The sequence below is a fragment of the Gigantopelta aegis genome, chromosome 3 (assembly GCF_016097555.1).
Source record: "Gigantopelta aegis isolate Gae_Host chromosome 3, Gae_host_genome, whole genome shotgun sequence".
Lineage (NCBI taxonomy): Eukaryota > Metazoa > Mollusca > Gastropoda > Neomphalida > Peltospiridae > Gigantopelta > Gigantopelta aegis.
The window spans coordinates 37,203,371-37,218,734 of NC_054701.1; the positions used below are offsets into that span (position 1 = coordinate 37,203,371).

The 15,364-nt window shown below is 33.2% G+C and overlaps 1 protein-coding gene across 3 annotated transcripts in view; it reads right to left on the reverse strand.

Annotated features, from left to right (window-relative positions):
* The window catches only part of LOC121367980 (lysine-specific demethylase 2A-like), a 39,460-nt gene that overhangs the window by 13,779 nt on the left and 10,317 nt on the right, over nt 1-15,364 (reverse strand). For 2 of the 3 annotated variants that reach the window (XM_041492455.1, XM_041492454.1), the window contains exons 1-9: nt 9,399-9,722; nt 7,855-7,993; nt 7,089-7,167; nt 5,080-5,126; nt 3,894-4,066; nt 3,019-3,125; nt 2,649-2,742; nt 1,174-1,327; nt 305-420 (exon numbers count right to left, since the gene is read on the reverse strand). In XM_041492455.1, coding sequence (XP_041348389.1) covers nt 305-420; nt 1,174-1,327; nt 2,649-2,742; nt 3,019-3,125; nt 3,894-4,066; nt 5,080-5,126; nt 7,089-7,167; nt 7,855-7,993; nt 9,399-9,458 — 969 coding nt within the window. In that variant the 5' untranslated portion in view covers nt 9,459-9,722. Of the gene's footprint in view, nt 1-304; nt 421-1,173; nt 1,328-2,648; nt 2,743-3,018; nt 3,126-3,893; nt 4,067-5,079; nt 5,127-7,088; nt 7,168-7,854; nt 7,994-9,398; nt 9,723-15,364 lie in introns of those variants that run through there. The other variant, XM_041492456.1, reaches the window with a different exon arrangement.

Here is a 15,364-nt window from a genome sequence, read left to right on the forward strand (position 1 = left end):
CCTCTCTAAACAGGATAACATTTAAAACCAGACATTTAAATTGGTCCTGAGGGTGTCCGATTTAAATGGGTTTTATGGTATATAATAAAAAAAGGAATGTTTGTTTATCGACACACACCAGCATACTGCTTAATAAATAGCTATTAATGATAAAATTTTGACCCATGCTTTACACTAAGAAAGACACCAGCTGCCACCAATGACATGGAAAACATGTCTGTAGTGTTAGGTTTATTCAGATAATGACTGTGATATCTTTTACTTTCAAATTTGTACAAGACTTATGGACATCACATTCTCTTACATGTGTTTTCTCTTCTACTTCAAACACCTTCAATTGTTCTGGAATGTTAAAACTGTGAAGAAAGTTTCCTCCAAACACCAAAGAGTCCTTGGGTGTAAATACAGCATGGATCCAACCTACAAAACAATAAAATCCAAAATGAATATTAAGTAAACATGTGTTCAAACATTCTAAAAATGACAACTTACAAAATAAAAAAACTTTAAAAAACATAAAAGAATTTTAATGTAAGAGCTTTTCAAAAATTGTTATTGGCTCATTTGCTTCTGAAATTTCACATTCCATAAATATTGTCAGCTGTAACTTCCAGGAGGAAGCCAAAATATTCCATGAAGACTTCATATAAATGTTTTATACTTCAACATAAATAAATAAATAAATAAATTGTGAGGCCAATATAAAAAAAAAAAAATTGCACTGCTATGACTTACCACTAATTTATCAGTGGGTCAAACATTGGGTATCATTATTTTTGTTATATCATATCAAAAAAGCAAAGAGAGGAAAAAGCCCCAGAAAATATTGTGACTAGAAATAAGACATGAGGTTTGTTTGTTTTTATGTATCAGTTGAGCTAAAAAGGTTTGTCTGACAGTGTATAACTCTGTTGTGTTCGAGCCAATGCACCATGACTGGTATATCATAGGCTGGGGCATGTTCTCTCCTGTCTGTGGGATGGTGCATATAAAAGATCCCTTGCTAGTAATGGAAAAAAATGTAGCGGGTTTCCTCTCTAAGACTATATGTAAAAATTACCAAATGTCTGACATCTAATAGCCGATGATTAATAAATCGATGTGCTCTAGTGGTGTCGTTAAACAAAATAAACGTCTTCTGTGGTGTCTTGGAGATGTAAAAATAGATCTCACCAGAAGGAATGATTAAAGTGTCTCCGGCTTTGAGTGTGACTTTCTGACAATCTTCCACTTCGTCTGGAAGAAAGACATCTCCCTGTTTGGCCGACAGCACCCAGTTCTGGTAGGTTTCAATGTTCTCATCAGTTGGAGGAATCAACCAGAAAATCTGAAAAATAAATTAATAAATGTAAACACCAAAGCCTTTGACAAAATTACTATCATATGTACTCAGATCAATCACATAATAAAAATAGGACTAATGATACACAAGAGTAATACGTAACAAAGTCTTCTTGTATTTACTAAAATAACACGGTTAATACAGTATGTTGTAAGTGAAATTCCATGGCATTTAATGAAATTTTCCATGACCTTTTTCCAGGTATTATTAATATAATCGGATAATCATGAATTCCATAATTAGAATGAATCCCAAATAATTATAACAGAGTCAAGGAAATTTCTTGTAATTTTGTTATACTATGAAAGTTTGGTATATAGAAGATACTCCCCTCGTGTTTTGTGATATCACAATTTATCAGCACAAGTTGATGAAAGTATGAAATCCGAAACTTGCTGATGATTTTTATACTTTTATCAATGAGTGCTGATAAATTATGATATCACAAGACACGAGGGGGGTATTCTTTTTATCATACATTATCATTATTTTCATTTGTGACAGTTGTAAACAATGTCAGTAATATGGGTTGAATGTCACTATATTTGGCAGTGGTAGACTCATTAACTAGCAGAATGGCAGTGGCGTGATGTCACTAATGATAGGTTTAGCTCTGAAACATACAGTGACTTAAGAAAAAGATACGATATCTCCTAAGGTCGACGACAGAGACTTTTCATACCCTTATTTTGGGTTCGTATACAATATCTTACTGTAATTTCACTTGAAATCCATATTTTGTAAAAGGTACAATTTTTTAATAACAAGATTTTCTTCAAACACATTCAGATGCATTAGTAATGTTGAAACAAAAAAAATTCAATAGCAAGTTAGCATTGGAATTTTTCCAGCATTCTTAAAACGGAAACGTCATGTACCCAGTGTATGGTTATTGTAAGGCGATTCAAAGTGACGTCATTGGAATACTGACATCATTCAAATTCAAAATTAGCTATATTATTACAATGCTTCGCCACATTAAAATAAAAACTGGTCTACTAACCTTGACCTCTGTCAAATTTCTATAATAAGCAGGACAATGTTGTTTACAGGTTGGTATTTTGTTATTTTTCATAATTCTGGACAAAATTTTAAGTTTAAGTTTCAAAAGATGAAAGAAATAAAAAGTGCCTTTTGTCAAATATATCATATCAAAAAATTACCGTTGGATATGTTTTATTTACCGTGTACGAAGCCAAAACAAGGGTGCGAAAAGTGACTGTCGTCGACCTTAGGAAAATATTGCAAATTACAGTGCCAGCGATATCTCCTACAAAAGTCTTTAATGGATGATAAATTGTTTTACCTTTTCACCATGTAGGATATTATACCACACAGAGGTACCTCCAAAATCAATGTGAAAATCTGTGTAACACCCAGCAACACTCATCAAACAGTATCTGAAAATAAACACATTATTGATGCACATAATAACACATAATTACACAAATATCTACACATAAAATTGGGAATTATCAGTGTCATAAATTTGTTTTTGGAAATGAGCATGTTATATGAAGTGATTCGAAAAAACCAGCTGCAGTTTCAAAAGTACGGAATTTACACGTAAGATTTAACCCCTCAAAAAAACAAAAAAAACAACCCATGCGACTCCATATTTTATTTAAGAAATTCACATAAACTCAAGGTTCTATGCAACATAGAATGGTACTCACTTTTTGACTTTTGGATACATCATTTTCTCGATGACGTTTGTGGATTCCTTTTGACAGTCTATCAAATAACGAGGCCACACCTGGTCTACCCAGTCAATCTGACGCACCTATAAAAAAAATAAAGCTGTACCATTTCAGTCAACATTATATTCCTCTAAATCTTTAACATAAGTAGTGCTAAAATTTACGAGGAATGTTTATGTAATAGCTAGTCCAAAAATGTATCAGTCAATTTTATTTGTTTTTAAAGAAACATAACAAAAAGGAAACACGACAATCATTTACGAACTGATCCAGTTCTGAACAGGTACAAATGAAAGTTTATTTTGTTTAATGACACCATTGGAGCATATTGATTAATTAATTGTCATCTACTGTATTTGACAGGATTCCGGTTTGTTCAGGATCCGACTCAAGACACATTTCACTGTACTATATTATGTTAACATCTAAATGAGATAGCTTAAAGGCACAGACCGTAGTTTCAACTCGTAAAAATGGACACTAAGTTTAGTTAATCTACAAACCTGTAACACATTTGGATAAAGTTAAAACAGAGTGAAAGAAGAGTTTGTGATGTTAGAACCGGGAAATATCCTTAAAATATAGACCAGAACTCAAATAAATAACAGCTACTTGTCAGACACACATGCGTTTTTAAAAATATGAATAATGTATTTTGTGGTATTAACAAAACCAGGATGACCAGAAACACTTTGGTTGTACGGAAATGGTTAATCTAAACAATAAAATATAAATAATATTTGATTTCAGTGATCATAAATGGCTCTAATAGTGAATAATATGCTGTAGTGTTTAGAAACTAGGGTCTGTTCCTTTAAATGTGACTGGGTGTCAGTATATGAACAACTTACTAGTGTTGGTGACTCGACATAGTTTTCAAGGCGGGTGTGGCAGAATTCGAGACTGATCACATTGAGTAGCCGGTCTCGCTGAGGGTTTTCATAGTACGCGACCCACTCCTTCATCGTCATTTCCATCGCCTTCTGTGTCGTCACATCCATCACGTCCAACACACGTCGGCTACCTGCAACCAACAGAGTTTAAATTGAAGAACTACAAATACATATCCATACACACACTGACATCCTGCATACAAAATAGTTTAAAACCAACCCCTCAATTTCTCATTCATAAATATACTGCCCACCAACAAACAAGACCTCAGATTCATAATCATGCACAAGCCGGCTACCTACAAATATCAGTTTAAAATCAACACCTCAGATTCATATTCATACACAAGCCAGCTACCTACAAATATCAGTTTAAAATCAACACCTCAGATTCATATTCATGCACAAGCCGGCTACCTACAAATATCAGTTTAAAATCAACACCTCAGATTCATATTCATGCACAAGCCGGCTACCTACAAATATCAGTTTAAAATCAACACCTCAGATTCATATTCATACAGAAGCCTGCTACCTACAAATATCAGTTTAAAATCAACACCTCAGATTCATATTCATGCACAAGCTGGCTACCTACAAATATCAGTTTAAAATCAACACCTCAGATTCATATTCATCCAGAAGCCGGCTACCTACAAATATCAGTTTAAAATCAACACCTCAGATTCATATTCATGCACAAGCCGGCTACATACAAATATTAAGTTTAAAATCAACACCTCAAGTTCATATTCACAAGTTGATAGTCTATTAAGTTATAAAATGTAATGCAATAAAGAACTTGAACTTGTTAAGACAAGTTGATTTATTAAGTTATTGTAAATTAACTTGCCATATCAGTAGGTCAACCAGCAGGCATTAAAAAGAAAAAGAAAGAAAAAAAAAGAGTTCTAATGAAATGAAAAAAAAACGAAGAGGAATTACCTGGTTCAAATTGAAAAAGAAGGTGATAATTTTTTTTTTTTAAATAATAGATGATAATTAAAATAATGCCAAAAGTATATCTGATTAACATATATATATCAAGACAAAAGCAAGCTAACTTAAATGGAAACAAAAACAGAAATATATTTTAAAAATTGTTTAGCATCTATATAAAATATAAACTACTACAAAAACGTACCAACACATTGCTTCACATCGCTGACTTTGAAGTTTTCACTGGGAATTCTGAAAGTAACAAACTCAAATAAGTAACATGGATTAATAATCCCTGTAAAAATCAACATTTAATTTTTCTTTGTTTCAAATAAAGTATTATAAAAATATTTAACTATTGGATACATAAGAATAAACATAGACTACAAATATATAAACATGTTTGTATGGCATGCATTTAGTATAAAAAATTGTATAGCATGTATTTGGCATGAAGGTCACATGATTAAAAACAAAAAATTTAAAGAGAAAAGAAAGGAATATCTGTTTAATGTCATCTTAGCACAATTTGAACTATGGTTTGCAGAAAGCAATTGATCACACACAGGAGCGTAGGAAGGTGCCATATAGTGTGGAGGGGGAGCACACACACACTTATATATAAATATATATATAAACCATCTCTGCTTCTACTGGATAAAGAAAAGTGTGTGTGTATGTGGGGGGGGGGGGGGGGGGCACGCACATGCCCTCCCCCGCTTCCTATGCTAGTGCTATAACCCATCCCACCTCAGGCAAGCATTCTATCACTGAGTTACGGTTAATCCCAGTAACAAGAGAAGAGCATGTCAGGGGCCTAGCTTCCATATACACAGGTATGCAGCTGCATACCACCTGAGATTACAAATTTAAAAAAAAAAAAAATATGTTATGTAAATGCGTGTATGCTCTATGCCAATAGCGTTTTATTCCATCGCTGAAAAAAAAGAGTCTACATACCACCTGAAAATGCCAAGCTAGGCCCCTTCATGTGGAGTGGACAGATACATTGTGACAGTGGAATGGAAAAAGAGGACCTCAATGGTGAGAATGGGAAGGAAAGAAAACACTTGTACAATAATATCACATGACATGACTGTTTGGTGTCTAACTCTAAGATTGTTATTTTAACACTTGTACAATAATATCACATGACATGACTGTTTGGTGTCTAACTCTAAGATTGTTATTTTAACACTTTGTTGAAAGTAAAAAAAAAAGTAAAGTTTGTTTTATTTAACGACGCCACTAGAGCACGTTTATTTTTTTTATCTTATCGGCTATTGGACGTCAAACATATGGTCATTCTGACACTTGTTTTTAGAGGCAACCCGCTGTCGCCACATAGGCTACTTTTACGACAGGCAGCAAGGGATCTTTTATTTGCACTTCCCACAGGAAGGATAGCACAAACCATGGCCTTTATGGAACCAGTTATGGATCACTGGTCGGTGCAAGCGGTTTACACCTATCCATTGAGCCTTGCGGAGCACTCACTCAGGGTTTGGAGTTGGTATCTGGATTAAAAATCCCATATCTCAACTGGGATCCGAACCCAGTACCTACCAGCCTGTAGACCGATGGCCTAACCACGACACCACCGAGGCCGGTCTTTGTTGAAAGAAATGAAACCTGCAGCTGCCACAGGTAACTACTACCAAGACTTTTCAATACAGAACAGTACATACCATGACCTTTGGATGGACCAGCCATGGTACATGAAAAAAAATAGGACAGAGTCTATGGAAGGCAATTGATTATATTACCCATCGACCCTCAGCCGAGAGCTCTGTGACAAGGTTCATTAAAAACAACTGTCTGGTTGTATGGAACATATACTGATAGAAAGAAATAAGGGAGCACATGGTATCTCAGATCAAATCTAATTCACTATTAAAGTAGTTATGCCTGTATAAAATACAGAGATGTAATATGGCATTGAAGCACTGAATGTCAGTACTATGGGTATGTCTACCAGTAACACAGTTAACTTCCTTATACTCTGGGTGGTGGCTTTGGTTGCAGTCAATATTATTTGGTACTATTTGTGTCTTCCTTTATTTCTTTCCATCAGTATATCTTAAAATCACCCTTTACTGTATATGGTGCAATGATTTTCAACTATTTGCATACATTAAAAAAAAAGTACTATGTTCTTTTTAATTTTCATCCTTAAACGAAACTTATAGTACATGTATTAAATATGTAAATTACCTCATTCCCAGACCCTTCTTATCCTTAAAGAGAATTGGATTCTTCAAACCATTTTCTTGCATATACTTCAATGTGAAGTCTGAAAAAGAATGGCAAAATAAATAAATACATATTTAACTCCTATTTCATCCAAAATAATATACTTGTACATGAATACAAGTGTAAATATGTGCCATATTGAATTTAAAAGCACTTTGCTATTAAAAATCAATGAAATGGTCTTAATATTGTAAGATATTTTTCTTACATACCCAATAGTAGGAACATCATGAGTTATTTAGACACGTGTGTTAGCACTTTAAAGATGTAGGACTGGCTGCTTCTAGATGATGAATTGGTCACCACAGCCATGCCATCCAATGAAACAAGCATGATCGAAACTGATCTAAAGTATTTTTATAATTTGTTCACGCAAATGGATGTGTGAATTGGCATGGAATGATCTACTAACTAATATATTTATATATCTTATGAAATGTAGGTTCTCTTGAAATAGCAACAGTTTCTGAGAAAATTTACTTCAAAGCAAAATGATGACGACATCACCAGAAAATGAACAGTGGACCCATGAATTTTTTTTTTTTATATATATTTTTTTTTAAATAACCAACATTTATGACCTACCATGAAATAACATTTGGATAACTGTCATGAAATAATGTAATATTTATGACATACATCACTAATAAAATTTTGGCACTGCAGTATGTTCCTTAAAAATTATTCAATATAAAGTTAAAACTTTAAACCCCCAGCTGAATTGTACCTTCGCCTTTCATGAACTGCAAATAATCTCCTTTGTATGTATTTTGTCGCAGCTTCTGCTCAATGTTGTAGGTTCTCTTCCCTTCAATTTCGTCATCATCAATATCAAAATCTGCATATAGACGGCGCTCCTTGTTCCTCTGAAAAATAACAAAATAACTTTAGCATCAAGATATGTGCAGGGGTGTCAGAAATGGTACGGTTTTAGGGCCAGGAACATTTTTTTCTCTTCCTATGGCACTCGCATATTATAGATCTAATCACATATATTGGTTTCATGGCCGTACCAAGTTTTAATTGCTTCCGACGCTCCTGATGTATAGTACTAAAGCATCCTCTTCATTACTTTCTTCATTATCCATGGAAAAGCTTGAATATCAAACATGTAGTTTTTTTTGTTTTTTTTCAGTCAGTGAAAAACAGCTTTAATATCTAGTACAATTAAATGATGCCAGCAGTTTATGTATAGTTGTTACAAGTTCACATTCGTCCTGGATGAGTTGTGGATCAGCACTGATATACGATACACATGTATGCAAGATTCAGGGGCCTAGCTTGGCATTCTCAGGTGGTATGCAGACTTTTTTGGCGATGGAATAAAATGCTATTGGCATAGAGCATACACGCATTTACATCATATTTAAAAAAATAAAAATTGTAATCTCAGGCAGTACCCACCTGCGTACCTGCGTATATGGAAGCTAGGCCTCCGAGTTTGGAAGTACAACTCATCCTTTTAGGTGCCAAACCGGCCGCGCACCAAGTGAGCGCATTACCATTGAGCTACGTCCCACCCAGAAGGACATTTGGAGTCTTGGACTATCCAAATGCTCATCTAGCTCTTTTACCGTCAGAATACTCAGGCTACAGTAACTTATGTTATGCCACTCCCCATCTTTAGTTGCTTTTGCCTTTATATGAAAATAAGGACTCTTTGTTTATCTATGCCAATAAACCACATTACCTTAATTAATGCTACTCCCACCTACCCCTATAAATTAAGTTAGACATAAAAAAAAAATATATATATATATATATATATATATATATATATATATATATATATATACTGAATAATATACATTTAAATGTTACAGATGAAAAACAATGTTACAATATATAAAATGAAGGTAAATACAAAATTCTAGACATTTTGTAACTTTCTTTAAAATCAATAAACACTATCTCAAAATTTCGAAATTCAACTAAAAGTATTACTAAAACAATTTGTTGGATATATGCATAAAAAAAGATTCTACCCTAGATGTAAAATTACATGCACAGATGCAAGCAACTTATGGTGGAGTATTACTTTGAAATTCAACTGGGGAGTGGAGTTGGGTGGGTGTGTGTGTGGGGGGGGGGGGGCACAACTGGTATTCTGCCTCCAGTTGGAGGACAGAGCATTAACTCCTCCCCCCCCCTTCCAAAACCAATGTTCCTTCATGTATTACATTGTAACATTGTGTGAAAATACCATACATTCATACATTGTCACAATGTAACAAAAGTTTACCAGTTTATTGATAAAGAACACAAACTTACTGTCTGGATTATGAACTTATTCGATGGATTTCCCGCCTTTGTTTCACTTTCGTCTTGCATTTTATTAATTTTAATGTTTTATTTCAGAAATATGTCATTTTCTTACAAATGTATAATAATAAACACGCCGCGAATACGAGTGACCCCGATTCTGTTTATCAAACCATTAATGTAATAAAATAAACATGAAAACAAGAAATATGTCTTTGTTTCATTTCAAAATTTAAAACCCGTGCACTGCAAGGTAATCAATAAATTTTGTAAAATTTCTAACAGACGTGTCTTATACAAACAACCTAAGCATAAAAGTTACAACCATCACGTAGCGTCCATTTATTAAAATAATACTAGACTTTAGCAAGTCAACTCGGGTGCTTCAAATGGAGACTAAATCAAATACACTGGACACATTACCTCCCTTTGACTAGTGTATCTGTGGTGCATGTACTACTTCATGTATACAAACTATTTTTAAAAGGCGCTTGATTGTTTTTGATTTTTTTTAGGAGACTAGTTTCCGTTAATCTACCTACTTTTACTACCAGTATACATTATAAAAGACATTATATCAGTACTATTATAACAAGTTTCATATTAATTACAAAACAATTCAAGGTAATATACTATGTATACAATATCTTATAGGCACGCAACACTTATGGAAAATCAACCAAATAGAATTTATGCAGTAAAGTTTTGAAATAAACAAAAACAAGAAAAAGAAAAGAAAGAAAGAAAAAATGAAAGAAAAATCAATAAAACATTTGATGAAAGCTGATTTAGTATAAGCTAAAAGTACTAAAATGTGTGACTATGTAATATAGCACAGGCCTACTCTTTAAAAAACCTGGCGCGTGTGCAGGAATGTTTGCGGCGGGGGGGGGGGGGGGGGGGGGGCGTCTTGACTCGGGCGAGTGAAATAATACTTTTATAGTGGGTTCTAGTCATGCTGCCCGAAAAATATATTGGGAAAAAATATGCTTGAGTGGAGGGTGGGGGTGGGGTGTGTTCGACACCTAAAACCCTCCCCTGTACATGCGCCCGTCCATCGTAAAATCAACGTTTTTCACGTAGGCTTTTAGGAAGGGGTGGGGTACTAACAACTATGATTCATATGCTTGTAAAAATGTTGATAAATGCTACTCTTAACAGAATTATAATTATCACACACACACACACACACACACACACACACACACACACACACACACATGTATATTAATTAAAACTATTTACAGTTTCAAGGCATTTCAATTTAATGCTGACCTCAAAATGAGACGTACAGAAGAAAAAGATTAAAAAACCCCAGAAGAAATATGTGCAGTACGGTAACTGACGGGAAACCGCAGACACACGTTTAGATATTAAACGTAAAACAGGTAATCTTGGTAAAACATTATCCATTAAAACTTCAATTGGCTAATTGACTATATATCGATTAGATGTATCCAGTCTTTTATATGCAAAAATGATGTGTTTATAACTATTCCTTGACGTAGCCTCCATATATATATTGGCCTTCTAACCTCTTCCCCACCCTCATAAAATCCTAATTATACCAGGATTATTATTATTATTATTGTTTTACAATGGAATATTAGGATATTCATAATGATATAGAGCCCAGGAAAATTCTACACAAAACTCAAAACGTACGAAAGGTTCATGTTCTACACGCACACGCAAGGTAGGCCTACAGACAACGCTAGACCATACACCCCTTAAAGGGATATTCCTGAGTTTGTTCCATTGTAAAATGTTTCAGACTAATAAAATATTTCTACGATTAAACTTATATATTAAATATATTTTCTTGTTTACAATATCAATGTCTGTTTCTGGTCGTTTTAATATTTGTAAGAAGCCCTAACTGGATTTTGTCATCAAATAATTTCGTATGTAGAAAAATATATTTGATATATAATTACAATAGTTAAAAAGTCTCTATTAGTCGATAACATCTTAAACATTGCCGCAAACTCAGCAATCTAATTAAAATTAGCTCCACTATTACATGTGGATTTAACAGCAGCCGGTTGGAGCTCATGTCCAGGTGACCTTTCATTCGACCAATCAAAACCTTACTTGCAAAATCATGCCAGTGATTTGAAAAGAATTTGAAAACATTCGGGATAATGCCGAGGGTATACGAAATGATTCGGGTAAATTACGATGTATGCCGGAAACTAATTTCAATATAAAATTTTATATGAAATTCGTTTCAAGACCAAACACCCCAAATGTGATGGTATAGCCATAAAATCTGTTTATACTTGTATACAATCGAGAGTTTATTACTGCATTTTTGCCCCGCTTTTTAATGTTGAAATAGACAAGTTGCATAAATAGTCTCGCCCGATATTTTTAGAATTTGTATGCTGCCGAATAGTGCTATAAACAGCGAAGTGTAATTGGTCGATATTTGAAATGTTATTTATAGATGAAGTGTCATCTGGACATGGGAGTCTACGCAATGCTGTTAGATCTACCAGGGTTGACCCAGTAGAGCTAATTTTAATCAGATTAAAAACTCAGGAATGTCCCTTTAAAGATTTTCAATTACATTATTTGAATGGAACCTAGTGGATGAATACTATCCTTAGGCCATGCACTTACAACTGTGAGCTTTCTTTAAAAAAAAGGCAGAAATTAAAAATGACTATCCAACCATATGTCAGGGCCTTACCTTGCTTTAAATAAATGGGAGTGGCAGTAAACACAAATGAAGACTATTTAGCAAGTCTATGTACACGATTGCACTGAAACCGGAAATACAATTAAATGTCAACATAAGGGGCCATATCAAAATTTAAAATGACGTATTATGATGAAATACTAATAGTTTAAAAAAAACCCCAAAAAAATCCCAAACAAACAAACAAACAAACAACAAAAAACAAAAAAAAACCCAAAATAAACAACCACCCAACATTAGCCTTTTACATGCACTTATCAGCTTCAACGTGTACTGCTATGTTTAAATATGTACAGGTAAATTCTAAATATTTATTTTAACACTGAACCATTCAATTTGTAAAATAAAATAAAAAACCCCAACAATAACAACAAAAAACAAACAACAAAACAACAAAACCAAACAAATAAAAAACCTACATAATATAAGTAGGCCTACAACACCAAGCAATCTGTAAATATACTAAGTACTGTAAATTACTTAATGATGTTAACAAACCTTCAGAAACGTATTTTTGAATTTTTAAAGTTTAAAAACAAGAAAACATTTAACAATAACTTAAAATAAAACCAGCAACCTAAAAACAAACACACACAAAATAATTTACTAGAATTTTTATTATTTTTTTTAATTCTAGATTATAAATCTACTAGATTGTCAAGAAATGTTAAAAATGGCCTCAAACATTAAATTGGAATTATTGTCGATTAATGTTTGCTATTATTATTATGTTATACCCAAGCTTACATATTTTTTTTTTATAAACCCCCCCCCCCCCAAAAAAAGAAGAAAAAAGAAAAGAACAACGCAACAACAACCTCCAAACAACAACAAAAACACAAACAAAAAACAAACAAAACCCCCCAAACATAACGTTTTTTCCTCGTTTATGGAACTTTCATACTCTTTTCTACGTCTACTATAGTATAGGCACCAGGTGACTGTCTTGAATTGTCGAAGTTTGGAGTAGGCCTAGTTGGTTGACACCTTGCTGGTTCCAGATTTACTTAAATAATTGTCTTCGTATAAGATATGGCACGACCATGCTTTACAGTAGTTTCTTCGTTATTCATAGATATTAGTAAAACAAATATATATATTAATGCTCTCCCTCTCGGTCTCGATCTCACATCAAAATATTAAAGTGCCAGTTTTAAAGAACATTGAAATATACAACACAAGTTAAAACAACAATAAAGTTTGTTTTTAATGCTTAGTTAATATTTTCAAGATATTTGTTAAATTTTGTTTACAGAATTAACAACAGGATATTTTGTAAACTGATTAATATTTAAACCTGTTTTTTTTGTTTTTGAACCGTGTACTAAATTGATTTGCATTAGTAATATTAAGGAACCTACTTTTACATGCGAGTTTGTTTTATTAGCTTTTTCAAATGGTATAAAAAGACTGAGCCTCAGTATGGCTCGCTCTTAAAAATCCCTATTATTTTAGAATATTTTGAGCATTATTATCTAGGTGCTCATATTATGAAAATAATGCCAAGTTTAAGTATACACAACTGTCTATTTAACGAACTGTTATGATTATGATACCTGAATCATGTTCAAACAAAGGAATCATAATTAATATATTATTTTATAGGCCAACTCAACCTCAGATTTTCCCCACATCCCAACCAGTGCTTCAGGACCGACATATCAAACGCTGTTGTATGTACTGTTCTGTCTGTAGAGAAGTGTACAAAAAAATCTATCTTGCTGCTTATTTTTTTTTAAACACTTTTTCTCTGCACTTTTGTCAGAACTGTAATTTAACATCCAATTAATTAATGTGCTTTATTGGTTTCATTAAACACAAATTTGAACCATGTAATAATTACTTAACGCAAAATCTGGACTTTCCTGTTTATATTATAGGCACGATTATATATTTGTGTAATTTTGCTTTATGGTGGGGGTTTAAAAAACCCCCACAAAACATGTTATAAAACAAATTATTCACGAGTAGCTCCCTGTAAATACTACACCCATTCTCTTCTCCATAACATAATTATTGTAACGCAACCCATGTCCCTTTTTCTGCTAGTGTTATTAAAAAACCCATCCCCATTCCCCACAACCCTTTTGAGTACAATCGACTCAAAAGTAATGGGCAAGTCCCAAACACAAATCATGATGCCAGCTAGTATTATAGGACCTTCCTGTGCTTCATCCAGGTAGACACTTAATTAACAAATGTCTGAAGGCTTCTAGGGTACTTTGTCCAGTTTTTATAGTGAATGTGTACTATGTTGTCCAAGACAGATTGGGAGGGGGGAGATATTACATTTCTTAGTTATGAATTGAAGAATTACTTTAATTGTAAAAGTATAAAATAAAATCACATAACTATCAATTCATGTTAGTTGATACAATAGTCACGAAGCTTTCTGTAACGACACACAATAGCCGATGAATTTTGTTTTTTAGTGCTGGTGTGTCGTTAAAGGGACATTCCTGAGTTTGCTGCAATTTTAAAGATGTGATAGCCTAACAGACTTTTTAACGATTGTAATTACATATCAAATATATTTTTATGCATAAAATATTAGTGGCTGTATATTAAGCGTGTTTCTGATCGTTCTAATATTTGTACCAGGTTAAATTTCATTTTATTTCCTAAAATATATATATTTTTTTTTGTACATACGAAATTTGAAGACAAAATCCAGTTTGGGCTTCTTACAAATATTAAGACGACCAGAAATACATTGAATATACATACACTGATATTCTAAACAAGAAAATATATTTATCATGTAAGTTTAATCATAGAAATATTTTGTTAGTCAAAAACATCTTACAATGCAGCAAACTTAGGAATGTCCCTTTAAACATTCATTCATTCTGCAACGACTGGCATAGCAATAAGTTTACTTTTTACGTTTTGAACATACGTTAAATGTGTCTGCTTATCTACAGTAATCCAGGTTTTCTTTTGTTAGAAATGTATAATTCCATTTTACAGACATATTTAGTGAATTTAATAATTTTCTTTAAATGTTAAAACAAACGATAAAACAGTTTTACCCATTTGGTTGTATATGTAGGCCTATGCTGTAACATTGTTAACATTAAAATTGTTAACCTAAGTATGGTTGTTTTGGTTAAATCAAAAGAAAGGAATCTATCTAAAACTTACTTTACTTTCCTCTATATTGGTTGTTATCATTTTGTTAACCTGGTCTGAGTAGCAGTCCTCTTTATGGCGATGCAATAGGGATGAAATCTTCAGGATCTCATCGGGAGTGGCAGTCCTATAGATGGGG